At 42.3% G+C, this 16,027-nt stretch overlaps 2 protein-coding genes across 6 annotated transcripts in view; both read left to right on the forward strand.

Moving 5' to 3' along the window:
• The first annotated feature begins 2,704 nt into the window (after nt 1–2,704).
• Nucleotides 2,705–6,637, forward strand: sypl1 (synaptophysin-like 1). The gene is made up of 5 exons (XM_027151041.2): nt 2,705–2,896; nt 4,576–4,694; nt 5,110–5,314; nt 5,548–5,727; nt 5,827–6,637. The coding sequence occupies exons 1-5, from the start codon at nt 2,825–2,827 to the stop codon at nt 5,956–5,958; spliced, it is 708 nt and encodes a 235-aa protein (XP_027006842.1). The 5' UTR covers nt 2,705–2,824; the 3' UTR covers nt 5,959–6,637.
• Nucleotides 6,638–9,026: 2,389 nt separating this feature from the next.
• atxn7l1 (ataxin 7-like 1) overlaps nt 9,027–16,027 on the forward strand; it is a 26,210-nt gene continuing 19,209 nt past the window's right edge. Inside the window, exons 1-2 of one of the 5 annotated variants that reach the window (XM_027151009.2) lie at nt 9,027–9,349; nt 13,845–13,949. The gene's annotated coding sequence lies outside the window, so the exon portion shown is untranslated. Of the gene's footprint in view, nt 9,350–13,844; nt 13,950–14,537; nt 14,695–16,027 lie in introns of those variants that run through there. The other 4 variants (XM_027151007.2, XM_027151010.2, XM_047804009.1 and 1 more) reach the window with 4 other exon arrangements.

A 16,027-nucleotide genomic window follows, 5' to 3' on the forward strand; every position in this document is an offset into this window, starting at 1 on the left:
GTTTTTGCTTTTTTTTTTTTTTGTTCATGGAAAAGTTAAATGTGAATGCATTGAAAATGATGTGATATATAAACCAAGCTGCTTTATTCACTAGTGCTCAGTCACACAGTACAATACCATTAGCATAACAGTTTAAAGTTAGAGTAAGATCGTACACGTGGTAGTTATCACAAAGGCAATATCACAATGGGTGTAGATTTTTTTCCAAAGGTGAGGGAAGGGATACTTTAATTTCAGGGGTCAGGATTTCCTGGATACCTCATTTCCTAACACATGGCAGCTGTATAACTTAAAATTATACAGATGGAGAACTAGGACTGCAGTTATCATCACGTCAGAATACAGAAAAGGTCTGATTTCTGTGACTAACCATGACATGGATGTTGGAGCCCGATGGGCTGGTTGGAGTGTTTCAGAAACTGTTGACATGAGATTTTTACACACAACAGTCTTTAGAGTTTATACTAGAACGTGAAGGTGGAAAAAAAATCACAGAGCGTGAGACAGTTCTGTGGTTGGAAATGCCTTGTGGATAAGAGAGCCCAGAGGAGCAGGGGCAGATTATTTTAAGCAACCAGGAAGGATACAGTAGCTGAAATAATCACTCATTAAATGCGTGGTGATGGGACAAACATCTCAGCACATCAAACCTTGAGGTGGAAGAGTTTACAACAGGAGATGACCACATCAGGTTCCACACCTAACAGCCAGGAATCTGAAGCTATGATATTTTGGCTCAACTGGTTAAGGCTCTGGGTTATTGATCGGAGGGTCGGGGTTCAAGGCACAGCCAAGCTGCCACTGCTGGGGCCTCAACCCTTCCTGCTCCAGGGGTGCTGTATCATAGCTGCCCCTGCACTCTTGACCCCAACCTCCTCAGTTGGGCTATGTGAAGAAAAGGATTCCACTGTGCTGTAATGTATATGTGGTGATAATAAAGGCTTCTATGATGGGAACAGACTCACTCAAATTGGACATTTGAAAATTAGAAAAAAAAATATCACCTTGTCTTTTTTCCAGTGTCCATCTGTCCAGTTTAGGGGAAGTCTGTTCCCATTACAGCCTCAGATTTCTGGTCTTAGCTGAACGTGGAACCTGATGTGGTCTTCCTCTGTTGTAACTGCTCCACCTCAAGGTTTGATGTGTGTATCGAGATGCTTTTCTGCTCACAACAGATGTAAAGAATGTTCGTTTGAGTACAGACTAGACTCTATAGACATAGTCTCCTCAACAAAGTGCTCCAGTCTGCACGTTCTCTCACCACAGAAGGTGGTCCATTCCGTACCATTCTGTAAAACCTTTTAGAGACTGTTGTGTGTGCAATCTCAGGAGCTCGACAGTTCCTGCAGCGCTCCAACCAACCCATCTGATACCAAAGTCACAGAGATCAGACGCTTTCTTCATTCTGATGTTTCGTGTGAATATAAACTGACTGTATGATTTACTGTATTGTACCGCTGTTACCTGATTGGCTGATACCTGAATAACTGTATAAGTGAGCAGATGTTCCTAATAAAGTATAAGTGACTGTAAATACACTTATACAGCAATAGTTCACTTCTTCTTGCCTCATTTATGTCAAACCTCGTGTGATCCCGTCTGTGCATCAGCTTGTGACAGCAGTCAGGAGCTACAGGTAACCTTTTCTCCAAAGCTACCACAAACTCCACAACAACGTTCTGCTAAGTGTACTTTTTGTGTACTTAAATAGTGTGTACTAGTTGTGTTTCTTTTCATTCACCCATGGCACTCGATGGTGCTATGTTGGTGACCTTAATAAAACTGAATAAAGTGTTTTCTCCACTAACCATAGAGTTAAAATGATAGAACAGTGGTCACAATAAAGGTGACTTGACTTCACATGTTCACGTTCTCAGTTCAAGAGTCTACACCATTACCAAAATGTGAGTCCTCACTTGTGAAGTGACTCCTGATTGTAAACTCCGACATGTACCGACACTATAATGTTTAGAAAGAGCACCTCGCTAACATTCAAACATCAGCAACTCTATGATCTATTTAGCTTGAAATAGATATCATGGATGTCTGTAGATAAAACGAGAGCACGGGCACAACCATGGTGATCATTTTTATTTCATTAAGTCATTTTCAGTCAAGTTCTAGACCTTGAAGTCTGGTCATTGTTCAGCACCCCGGACTAGTTTGAATCTAATAATTTATATATATATATATATATATATATTAGTGTCAGACAAAGCCAGAAATATGCCATGGACACCATACTACACAGTAAGTCCATGACTCCACAGGTCCAATAACAGACTGGCACTAATTCCACATCTGAAGACTGCATTGTGACGTCATAGTGTTAAGTGTCCTACATCACATGGTCACATGTCGAAGGCTTCAGGATGCACATGCATGTGGTTCTCAGTGTTTATTCAGTATATACAGTATCACTAGCCTTCTGCTCCTGTGTGTCACTTGTCTTTAATACAGTGACTGTTACACAGAAGGAATCTGTGGAATTCTCCTTTAGCCCCGGTTCACATGACTAACCTTTAATCGCCGCCGGACTTCATTTCAAATGACCTACATTCCATATAATCATCAGTTCCCTCTGTTGAATCGGTCACTTTAAGTTCACCAATGTATCCGTGTTAACTCTAGTGTGATCAGTCCTGCTGTGTGGAGTTAGTCTGGAGGAGGAGGAGGAGGAAGAGGAGGAGGAAGAGGGGGAGGAGGAGCACCAGCATTGTTAGGGAGGAAAACCACGTCACTGTCAAAAAGTGCAATCTGGGAGAAAGTTTGAACCACACCAGTTACTTTATCGGCTTGTCTCCTAGAAGGATTTATACTAAGAATGCAGACTGGATTTAAGTTAAATCTGAGCCCTGTTAAAGAGCCACTGGGCTTCATCAAGCTGGTGGAGTGGGTGAGTACACACAGCTCCAGATGTGCACACTGCAGCTGCTGCTCCTCTGCCTCATCACGTAGAGCTTTATATATATATATATATCTGTAACACATCTCCACTGATCTTCTATAAGCTCCTTGTATGTATCTTGCTCAGGATTGCTTTTACCATCACGTGCACATTCCCCAGAGCAGGAGCAGGATCCTACTGGGGTTCTCTTTGTTTGTTTTGTAGAGTTTTGGTTATGTAAATATAAAAGCTAAATCTGCAATGATACTCTGTAAATCACTGTAAGAAGACGCATTATAGAAAAAGTTGCCATAATGAATCAGTAAGTTAATGAGTCAGCACACTACAGCTACTACAAAGCAACACAACATCTGGCAGACGTCTGCTCTGTGTGGAAGATGGTGATTCAGCAAACCTGGATTTAAAACGGAATGCCAGATGTTTCAACAAAAACTAGGGAACGGATATGTGATATAACACACCACGGAGAACTGAGCATGCTTATATTTCTGCTGTGATAAGTTGATTGTGGTTACGTTTCACTTAGTCTTGCGATTGAGGTGCAAAAACATCTGTTCATTTTGGGATTTAAGCTCACCCTTAAAGTCATTACCATGTAAGATCTTAATGATCATTAGAACGTTTTCTTTATTGGTCTACCAGATAAATCTCTGAACAAATTCCAATACATTTGAAACTGAGTAGCAATAGAATTAACACACACACACACACACACACAAAGACAATAAAAATCAAAAACTCTTTTCACTGGATTAGATTTCCTCTTTCTTTCTGCATTCGGTATCAGATAGTTTCAAAGCATTTTGCTCTGCTGTCCTGTCTAAATTCCTGAGCTTCTCCGTCTCTACTCCACATCCCACAGCCACAATCTGTATTCAACAGTTTCCTTTAGTGGCAGGGACACTGTGGAAAGGCCGCTTCTATGACCGCAGATAATGTTGTTGACCTTTTTTGTTGTATACGTGAAAATTAAGTTACCATATGTGGGTGTGGGTGTGGGTGTGGGTGCGTGTAATTGGTCATCTATCCGTGCCCCAGTAAAATGTTCCTGATTGGCTGCTGAAAATACGTCAGAAATCCTGACGTCAGAAAATACATACAGTATATAAGACCTCATGTTGACTGATTTTATCCCCAGTTGCATCCACTTTAATCACATGTCCCACCCCCTCACTGTCGCCACGACAACCTCAACTAGCAGTCTGATAAAAACAATTATTCATAAATTCAGGAAACTACCGGACTAACTCCTATCCCTGTGTTAATGAGCACTATGTGGATGTGTTTATTTGAATGACAACATCCTCTTTTCCAAATCTAATTTGCTAGGCACAGGTTTGTTCCATAACTTTAGCTCATCAACTGCTAAAAAAAAGTACTAAATTACATTTAGATAGCTTTCTCCAGAGCATCTTAGATCTTAGCGAAGTAAAAAGACTGAGCAGTTGAGACTTAAACACCCTGAGCTCATGGCCGTCCAGTCAGTAATCCGGTGCCTTAACCAGCTCAATGGCTTATAACGTTTTATAATGCTGCTATGAGGCACTTTTTACTATTACTATTGCTGCTCTTATTCACATGCATTATGTACACAAGCTCTAATAGCTTGAATAGCAGCAGTCATGTCTAATCTGGGTTCAGCTTAATCTTTTTGTATTTCTAACCAGTTTGTAGCTCTGTTTGCCTTCGGATGCTGTGGTGGTTACAGGGGCAGGAATGTGATTACCCTGTTTTGTGACGAGGCAAAAAATGAGACCCTGAATGTCACATTCGCATACCCATTCAGGTAGGTTTCTGTGATACAGGACAATTTATTAACGTCCACTTTAATACACCATCATGATGGGAAACTATAATGTCATACTGTAGGGCTAAAGAGGATAGATCATGACATCACAAAAACACACACTAGCATGTGAATTCCCCTGTAATACCCTCTACGGTGTTTAAACAGAATAGTCTGCTTTTTAATCAAATTAATCTCATTCATTTTACCTTATTTATTCAGCTGGATTTAGGCAGATTTATGTCTCATACAATACAGGTTTCATACAAGTGTTTACACATGAAGAAAGTCCTACTCTTGAGTGTGTAAAATAACACATTAGAAAACTGACTATTGATGTTTTATCCTTCCACATGGTACATGGCTTTTCAGTGAATTCACAAGATGTTGTAATCTGTTTCTGTCCTCTGTTCAGGTTAAGCCAGGTGCTGTTGGTTAAAGACAACACCACACTGTGTAACCGCACCATGACCACAACACATCTGATTGGGGATTCTTCGTCCTCTGTTGAGTTCTTTGTGGCCGTGGCTGTCCTGGCGTTCCTCTACTGCATGATAGCTCTGCTGGTTTATGTGGGATACATGCACGTGTACCGGGACTCTGACTTCGGCCCAGCATTTGTGAGTATGAGTATTGTTGTGTCTCGTTTATTGGCTATACTAAGTGTCTATGACCTTATCAGCACAAAAAAGTGCTGACGTGGGTGCAGGTTTTCAGGATACACACCTGAGTTGATGATATACAAAAGTGTGAAGCACAATCCCACCAGTCTGTGTGTCTCGTACTCCTTCATCTGAACATCAGGCACTTCCAGCCAGCAGCTATGGAGAATTTTTACGTCTGTGATTTGTAGGATTTTTTGGTGACAGCAGCATTTGCGTTTCTGTGGCTGGTCTGCTCATCAGCCTGGGCACAAGGGCTGCAGAAAGTCAAGTATGCCACTGGGACAGAAGGCATCTGCACCAGTCTGAAGTCTGATGTCAACTGTGAGGTCACTGAATTTTCCAGCATGCGCACGCTGGATATATCAGTGGTACGCACGAGCACATCATCTTATTTTAAATGACAAAACTTTTGTATTAATATGCAGATATTTCATGGTATTTTTACATTATATTTTTATTTTCTGTAGGTGTTTGGCTTCCTGAACTTGATCATCTGGGGTGGTAATGCCTGGTTTGTTTATAAGGAGACATGTTGGCATTCACAGGCGCGCAACTCTCGACAGGAGGCAGAGCGTGGCCGGGGCCCTAGCCCTATCTAGAGGCATCTCCTGGGCAAGCACATGACCGTATCAACCCACAAACTCCATGGACTCTTTTGTTTCAAATGTGAGTTAGGAATCTGTGTCATTTGTATAAGAATTTTCTGCTTCTTTTGTCATCATACTCATATTCTCTAAACTATATAAATATCTAGCCAACATACACAGGCTTTTTTTGCTAGTTTGTCTATTCTTTCATACATATAACCTCAGCATAGATTTCTTTACATATGTCACTAGTATTATGTTGTTTACGAGCATTTTTTTAAACGCAATTAGAAATACTGTTTGTAAAGTTTGTTATGAATTATTTCAGGTTTCATATAGGAATATAATTTGAATATCTTCCTAGAACGACCAATCGCTAATCTACACTAAATTACCGTGCTGGTAAAAATGTTTTTTACTCAGCTGTGCAACTTCAGCTCATGTAGTCGAGCATTTAACCCAGTTTAACTGAACTGGTGAGTGGGACCAGCAATGACAAGATCAGATCCAGAAAGAACGAAGTACTGTTGCTTTAGGAGGGTATTTCACACAAAGAAATACTTTTATATTTTCAGCATTGTGAACTTTTTTTTTTTTAGACTACTTATATATCTGTGAATGTTTATGACCTCTAATGCATTTTGGTGGCAATATCTTTCATATTTAATGAATAAAACTGAGATTGATCTGAGATCTGAAACTGGGTTGGTATTTTTATCTAACGCTGAGGGAGAAAGCTCGTTCATTCACTGAAGCAATGTGGGGAAATGTGGGTATAAAACACCTTTTGTTTGTGCTATTACCCTGTGAATTCACTGATTAGCATTTATCTTGGGAACAAACAAAACATTTCTGTTAAAGAGAAAAGCTCAGATATTCCAGCAAGAGAGCTTAAGCTTTATTTAAAATGCTTTTCAATTTATTGCAGCAGATTCATTAATCTGATAATCTTCAATATGTCTCAACATGTTGCTAGAATTATATGTAATTCCCTTCATAACATTCATTAATTCATTCATTCATTCATTCATTCATTCATTCATTCATTTTCTACCGCTTATCCGAACTTCTCGGGTCACGAGGAGCCTGTGCCTATCTCAGGCGTCATCGGGCATCGAGGCAGGATACACCCTGGACGGAGTGCCAACCCATCGCAGGGCACACACACTCTCCCTTCATAACAAATGTATGTATTATATATTAATTGTAAATTTCCATAATATCCAAAATTAGCAGTGTATAATTCTGATTTCATTATAATAATATGATACTCAATGTGGCCAAAAGTATGTGGACACCTGAAGACACGGCCATGATTGACGTACGTCCCGTTCCAAAGGCATGACATTACTTTGTAGAGTGCTATGCACTCTACTCTCCTCATCTGTGAAGTCTTTCCACTAGATGATAGAGTCTTTAGGGATTAGTGATCATTGAGCATTAGTGAGATCTGACACTGATGTTATAGAGTGTGTCTGTGGTGATTAGTGATCATTCAGCTACAGGAGCATTAGTGAGATCAGACACTGATGTTGGAGTGTGTCTGTGGGGATTAGTGATCATTCAGCTACAGGAGCGTTAGTGAGATCAGACACTGATGTTATAGAGTGTGTCTGTGGTGATTAGTGATCATTCAGCTACAGGAGCGTTAGTGAGATCAGACACTGATGTTATAGAGTGTGTCTGTGGTGATTAGTGATCATTCAGCTACAGGAGCGTTAGTGAGATCAGACACTGATGTTGGAGTGTGTCTGTGGGGATTAGTGATCATTCAGCTACAGGAGCATTAGTGAGATCAGACACTGATGTTGGAGTGTGTCTGTGGGGATTAGTGATCATTCAGCTACAGGAGCATTAGTGAGATCAGACACTGATGTTGAAGTGTGTCTGTGGGGATTAGTGATCATTCAGCTACAGGAGCATTAGTGAGATCAGACACTGATGTTATAGAGTGTGTCTGTGGGGATTAGTGATCATTCAGCTACAGGAGCATTAGTGAGATCAGACACTGATGTTATAGAGTGTGTCTGTGGGGATTAGTGATCATTCAGCTACAGGAGCATTAGTGAGATCAGACACTGATGTTGAAGTGTGTCTGTGGGGATTAGTGATCATTCAGCTACAGGAGCATTAGTGAGATCAGACACTGATGTTATAGAGTGTGTCTGTGGGGGTTAGTGATCATTCAGCTACAGGAGTGTTAGTGAGATCAGACACTGGTGTTGGAGTGTGTCTGTGGGGATTAGTGATCATTCAGCTACAGGAGCATTAGTGAGATCAGACACTGATGTTGGAGTGTGTCTGTGGGGATTAGTGATCATTCAGCTACAGGAGCATTAGTGAGATCAGACACTGGTGTTGGAGTGTGTCTGTGGGGATTAGTGATCATTCAGCTACAGGAGCATTAGTGAGATCAGACACTGATGTTGGAGTGTGTCTGTGGGGATTAGTGATCATTCAGCTACAGGAGCATTAGTGAGATCAGACACTGGTGTTGGAGTGTGTCTGTGGGGATTAGTGATCATTCAGCTACAGGAGCATTAGTGAGATCAGACACTGGTGTTGGAGTGTGTCTGTGGGGATTAGTGATCATTCAGCTACAGGAGCATTAGTGAGATCAGACACTGATGTTATAGAGTGTGTCTGTGGGGATTAGTGATCATTCAGCTACAGGAACATTAGTGAGATCAGACACTGATGGTGTAAGAGTGAGGAGGTCTGGGGTTCAGTCGGTGTTCCAGTTCATCCCAAAGGTGTTCAGTGGGGTTGAGTCAGAGTCAGGGTTCATTGCAGGACACTCCAGTTCTTCCACTCCAACATTAACACACCTTGTCTTCATGGAGCTCAGGGGCTTTGTGTACAGGGACATTGTCATGCTGGACCAGCGTCTGAGTCTTAGTGAAGGGAAACTGTGATGTTACTGTATACTGAGTGTGAGAAAAGCTACACATGACTGTGATGATCGGGGTGCACATACTTTTGAACACGCAGCCAGCCATGTACTCTCTCATTCACACACACACACACACACACACACACACACACACACACACACACACACACACACACACACACCGACATGAACGATCTGGACTCGCGGGTTCTAATGTCTTTACGTTCAGAATCAGACCTTGTGGTAAGATGATGTAAAATGAAGTAGAGCACGAGCAGAGCCGAGCACACCCGAGCATGACGTCACGCGCCTCGCCATTCGGGTTCGGCTGCCTGCGAAGGAAAGGGGAAAAAACAAGCAACAAGAAGGAAGAGCAATGGCGACGCTGGTTCGCCAACCACTGAGTGTGGGTCCGTTCACCAGCAAACCGTGTCCTGTCTTCACCAACGAGACAGACTTCTACTCCCTGGACAGTAGGTGTACGCAGTCATTGTGTTCGCCGTAACTGACGTGTGTATTGCACTTGTTATCCAGTTATATACAGTATGTGTGTGTGTGTATATGTATATATATGTGTGTATTTCTTTATTTAACTGATTGCACTAGTAGCTGTTTGCACTAGTCTCACAGCCGTGTGGGTGCTGCTGCAGGCGGCCGCCATGTCGTGTTCACACAATTCTGTACTTTTACTCCTTATACATGCGCGTTTGAGTGACACACACCACTGCGAGTATGTCCAAGTTTGGCCTGTGTGTGTGTGTGTGTGTGTGTGTGTGAGAGAGAGAGAGAGAGAGAGAGAGAGAGAGAGTGCGTGCGTGCGTGCGTGCGTGCGTGTGTGTGTGTGTGTGTGTGTGTGTGTGTGTGTGAGAGAGAGAGAGCGCGTGAATGTGTGTGAGAGAGTGTGAATATGTGTGTGTGTGAGAGAGAGAGAGTGTGTGTGTGTGTGTGTGTGTGTGTGTGAGTGAGTGAGTGTGAATATGTGAGAGTGTGTGCGCCTGATCAAGACAGCCATCTAGCAACTGTTAGATGAAGTTGCTTTATCTTAAAATGGAAAAGGAAAAAGAAGGTAGTTTAGTTTTCTTTATGACATTTATATCAGTTACAATAGCAGAAAGATGTCAAGTCAGTACGAGAATATTGAATATGAGCCCGTTTGTGTCTTTTTTGTTACTGAAATCAACTCTGCTGCTTCTAACTTCAGTGATCAGTCTGGACAACACCGCATGTTTATTAATTAGTTGTGATCATTTTCATATCACATTACAAATAAGAGCATGTGAAGGCAGAAGGTTTTAGTAACCAAATAATATATAATATGTTATAAATAAAAAACCACTATATTCTGTCAGGAATGCAGGCTAAATACTGTACAAGCAGTGGTATTCAGGAGTCATGAAGTTCACACTCACTTTAATTATTGTGTCTATAGTCAAGGAGAAAGTGCAAATGTGAGGCAGAATTTAGTTAGGTGTTGGGAACAGTAGTGATGAGTGATTAGGTGTTGGGAACAGTAGTGATGTGTGATTAGGTGTTGGGAACAGTAGTGATGAGTGATTAGGTGTTGGGAACAGTAGTGATGTGTGATTAGGTGTTGGGAACCGTAGTGATGAGTGATTAGGTGTTGGGAACAGTAGTGATGAGTGATTAGGTGTTGGGAACAGTAGTGATGTGTGATTAGGTGTTGGGAACAGTAGTGATGAGTGATTAGGTGTTGGGAACAGTAGTGATGTGTGATTAGGTGTTGGGAACCGTAGTGATGAGTGACTAAGTGTTGGGAACAGTAGTGATGAGTGATTAGGTGTTGGGAACAGTAGTGATGAGTGATTAGGTGTTGGGAACAGTAGTGATGAGTGATTAGGTGTTGGGAACAGTAGTGATGAGTGATTGTGTGTTGGGAACAGTAGTGATGTGTGATTGGGTGTTGGGAACAGTAGTGATGTGTGATTAGGTGTTGGGAACAGTAGTGATGTGTGATTAGGTGTTGGGAACAGTAGTGATGTGTGATTAGGTGTTGGGAACAGTAGTGATGAGTGATTAGGTGTTGGGAACAGTAGTGATGTGTGATTAGGTGTTGGGAACCGTAGTGATGAGTGACTAAGTGTTGGGAACAGTAGTGATGAGTGATTAGGTGTTGGGAACAGTAGTGATGAGTGATTAGGTGTTGGGAACAGTAGTGATGAGTGATTGTGTGTTGGGAACAGTAGTGATGTGTGATTGGGTGTTGGGAACAGTAGTGATGTGTGTTTGGGTGTTGGGAACAGCAGTGATGTGTGATTAGGTGTTGGGAACCGTAGTGATGAGTGACTAAGTGTTGGGAACAGTAGTGATGTGTAATTGGGTGTTGGGAACAGCAGTGATGTGTGATTGGGTGTTGGGAACAGTAGTGATGTGTGATTAGGTGTTGGGAACCGTAGTGATGAGTGATTAGGTGTTGGGAACAGTAGTGATGTGTAATTGGGTGTTGGGAACAGCAGTGATGTGTGATTGGGTGTTGGGAACAGTAGTGATGTGTGATTAGGTGTTGGGAACCGTAGTGATGAGTGACTAAGTGTTGGGAACAGTAGTGATGTGTAATTGGGTGTTGGGAACAGCAGTGATGTGTGATTGGGTGTTGGGAACAGTAGTGATGTGTGATTGGGTGTTGGGAACAGTAGTGATGAGTGATTGGGTGTTGGGAACAGTAGTGATGAGTGATTAGGTGTTGGGAACAGTAGTGATGAGTGATTAGGTGTTGGGAACAGTAGTGATGAGTGATTAGGTGTTGGGAACAGTAGTGATGAGTGATTAGGTGTTGGGAACAGTAGTGATGAGTGATTAGGTGTTGGGAACCGTAGTGATGAGTGATTAGGTGTTGGGAACAGTAGTGATGAGTGATTAGGTGTTGGGAACAGTAGTGATGAGTGATTAGGTGTTGGGAACAGTAGTGATGAGTGATTAGGTGTTGGGAACAGTAGTGATGTGTGATTAGGTGTTGGGAACAGTAGTGATGTGTGATTAGGTGTTGGGAACAGTAGTGATGAGTGATTAGGTGTTGGGAACAGTAGTGATGAGTGATTAGGTGTTGGGAACAGTAGTGATGTGTGATTAGGTGTTGGGAACAGTAGTGATGAGTGATTAGGTGTTGGGAACAGTAGTGATGTGTGATTAGGTGTTGGGAACAGTAGTGATGTGTGATTAGGTGTTGGGAACAGTAGTGATGAGTGATTGGGTGTTGGGAACAGTAGTGATGTGTGATTAGGTGTTGGGAACAGTAGTGATGAGTGATTAGGTGTTGGGAACAGTAGTGATGTGTGATTAGGTGTTGGGAACAGTAGTGATGAGTGATTAGGTGTTGGGAACAGTAGTGATGTGTGATTAGGTGTTGGGAACAGTAGTGATGAGTGATTAGGTGTTGGGAACAGTAGTGATGTGTGATTAGGTGTTGGGAACAGTAGTGATGAGTGATTAGGTGTTAAAGAAGAAAGGACTGAGTAATATTTTGTCAGTATATACAATAGCATAGCACTTAATATTTTATTAATGTTCTGTGCAACACACTTGTTGTTGCATGACAAAATGTATTCAGGCACACAATGTTTGAACTGTGATGTACAGTATAACTGTGATATATTATTATTATTAAATGATTCGGGTCTATAATCTCCACATCATTACAAGAACTTGCTTTTCTGCAGCCTGATGCTTCACCTGCTCGCACACCACCTTTTTACTATCTTTACAAAATGTCAAGCTTTCTCAACATTCCCCGGTCCAATAACAGGAATACTGACTCGGGCATGTTGGGTTTGCCATTCCCTCGTTTTTTCTCCCCATTTATGTAACTTGGCCTTTTGGCAGGCAACATTTTCTCTGCACTGCGTCTGACCACTCCGAGTCTGAGCCTGCTGAGTGCTGATGAAATGAAATGAATCGAAAAGGTCTGTTTGACATTTTTGTTTGTATTTTGAAGAGTTTTGAAAGGGAAAAAAAAGAAAAAAGGTGAGCACAAAGAGAAATAACCGATGGAGCGAATAATACGTTCACAAAACCCAAGCAGACGACACTGTAAATCATCTGACTGAATTCCTGTTTAATTCTTCCAGCAGTTTTAAAAACCAGGTCTGGAATTGCCTGGATGATTATTTTGTATAAGAGATGTTTGTTTGTCTGCTTGGGCTGTAACTGGTGTGGATTAACCCCAGCTGTGTGGACAGACCTGCTCATGACATGGCAACTTCATTTTTGCTTCATTCAGCAGTTGGGGAACAAACTGTCTCTCCAAATCTCGCTCAGGAAGGTTTTTCAAAGACTGGCTTCTGGCACCTGGGATCATTAGGCGAGCAGCCCTTGCTCTTATTTACCTTGGCAGAATCCGGGGCAGTTTCGTTCATGCCTGTATAAATACTTTTTATTTGTCTGAGTGTGGGTGTGTGTCTCATTCAGCTCGTCCACTACACGTTGCTACTAATAACCATACTATAATATTATATTATACATTCTCAGTGTAAAACATCTCGTGATCCTAGATGTATATATTCATAATGCCATTCCTTTTGTACAGCTATATCTGAGGTGGTATACTTCATACTGTATCATACTTGTATAAAAACCACACTACTGTATATATTTACCCGTATTCAGTTATGTGTATATATTACTACACCTTCTGTATAACCTCATACCCTTATTTATTACACTGCCACTTGTAAATAAGCCGTCTATGCACTTGTGGTTAGATGCTAACTGCATTTCATTGGCTCTGTACATGTACCTGGCACAATGGCAATAAAGTGGAATCTAATCTAATCTAATCTTCAATTGACTGCCATAGTTTACTGATTGGACTAAACACCACTATGCTGGATGTGGTAGAGCCGAATCGTGCATGTGGACAGATAGCAGAACAAACATCACTCTGTATGAAAGCAGAAATCTGGCTCGATTTCCAGATCTAAGACGAAGGCATTTCTTCAAGCATCCGACTTTCAACATGTCGAACTCACGATCTTTCCTGTCTCCCTTACAGACATGCACGTGTACGGTCTGATCTCAACCCGCAAGCACGTCTCTCGAGCCGAATGCAACGTTTGCGAGCCAGTTGTTAAACTTGCAGGCTTCCCAAACCATTACGGTAAGCCATTGTCTGTGAGCACAGCCACAGCTGACGATTCTTCTTTTAAACTCCTACCAGTGAAGACACACGTAATGATTTGGCTGAGCGTGTGTTGTGATGTCACACGGCGTGCCTCGGCTCAAACCTGTGGAGAATCTGTGGAGGCTTTGCTCGATTTCGCCCCAAATCACCTATTCCTTGTGGAACTGAGTGAAGCGTTTTTGATTTTTCTTTTTTTTTTTGTCTGTTTTGTCAAGACAATAAGTAGTTTTTTTTAGCTCAGGAAGGATTGACTGGAATATATGTGATTGGTTTTCGCTTAGGTTTGGGGAGTTCTCACGTGTTTTGATGGAGAGAGATGCATGAAAGAGCGTGACCGTGTTTCTTCTCTGTCAGCAGATCATTTACTTTCATTTTTGCTCAGCTGAGCTCCCATTCGCTGCTCTTGTGCCCTGCTCACATACGCTGGCAGAGCGAAGCTGGTGGTGACACACATGGAAACTTTCGACAGCATGCTGTTGAGCTTGAGCCCCCTGCTGGCTATAGCTGTAGCGAGGAAGGGCAGTTGTGGAAGGTTGTGTGTGTGTGTGTGTGTGTGTGTCCCAGCACTTCAGCTCCTCCCCAGAACCCAGACTGAGACACTGAGGCACAATGCAGATGCCAGGCTCTCATGGCAGAGCACAGGGGTCAGTGACTCCCAGCTACGCGACTCCAAACATGCGGCTCACAGACAGGAGAGTGCGAGAGAGAGCAATAACTCCAGGTTGTAAGACACGTCGATCCATTATTTTTTTCCCGCTCTTTGCTTCTCTCTCTGTCTGTATTGTTCGTGTTGGCGGCTGACAGAGGAGCTGCTGCTTATGTGTGTGGTCTCTGTGTGTGCGTGTGTGTGTGTGTGTGTGTGTGTGTTTGTGGATGAGTGTGAGAGGCTTTTTCATGGTGTGGTTTCATTTTCAGTCTTTTTTAAGCTTTTAACTAAAATGTGCTGCTGTGTGTGTGTTTGTTCGCACATGTCTGTGTGTCTGCATGGTGTGTGTACCGGGCCTAGCTGGCGCTTGTCTTCCTGCATTTTACCGACCGGATGTAAACAGGCAGCTGATCTGTGTGTGTGAGTCTGTGAGAGTGTGTGTGTGCGTGTGTGTGTTTGTGCGTGTGTGTGTTTGTGCGTGTGTGTGAGTGTTTGTGCGTGCGTGTGTGAGTGTTTGTGCGTGCGTGTGTGAGTGTTTGTGCGTGCGTGTGTGAGTGTTTGTGCGTGCGTGTGTGAGTGTTTGTGCGTGCGTGTGTGAGTGTTTGTGAGTGTTTGTGTGTGTGAGTGTTTGTGTGTGTGAGTGTTTGTGTGTGTGAGTGTTTGTGTGTGTGTGTGTGTGTGTGTGTTTGTGCATGTGTGTGAGCGTCCGTGTGTGCGTGCGTGAGCGTGTGAGCGCGTGTGCGTGAGCGTGTGTGTGAGCGTGTGTGTGTGAGCGTGCGCGTGAGTGCGTGTTTGAGCGTGTGTGTGAGCGAGAGAGAGAAGGAGAGACTTATGTTATAAGAGTTCATATGTGGTGCAGTTGATGTGTGTCTGGCTACACAAACACTATTGCTAACCAAAGCAATCACACACACACACACACACACACACACACACCACACACACACACACACACACTTTTAACAAATGTCAAAAACTAGTTCATGACAACAGTTTTTTGCTTTTTAGACATGGTCTTGATTCCAACATATAATAAGAAGTTTTACAAAAATAAATAAAGGAATGAATGTTCGCTTCAGATGAAATGGAATGAAGCTACTGATGTGTTTATATACAAAAGGACACAAACCCACATCTGCTTCTGTCCTTTGCCTCACATCATAGAAAAAAGAATCAAATCTGCTGCTAGAGTTTAACCAAAATAAAAAGTATCCAAAAAGATATGATTACAAGATGGGAATGTTTTACAGCTTGTACAGAATCAGACTGCAGAAAACTGGCAACAGTTCAGGACATTAGATATTTGGTGCTTTTCGTGTTTTCTGACAGAAACTTTGTGACAGAAACTTTGTGACAGAAACTTTGTGACAGAAACTTTGTGACAGAAACTTTGTGACAGAAACTTTGT

The sequence above is a fragment of the Tachysurus fulvidraco genome, chromosome 19 (genome assembly GCF_022655615.1).
Source record: "Tachysurus fulvidraco isolate hzauxx_2018 chromosome 19, HZAU_PFXX_2.0, whole genome shotgun sequence".
Taxonomy (NCBI): Eukaryota; Metazoa; Chordata; class Actinopteri; order Siluriformes; family Bagridae; genus Tachysurus; species Tachysurus fulvidraco.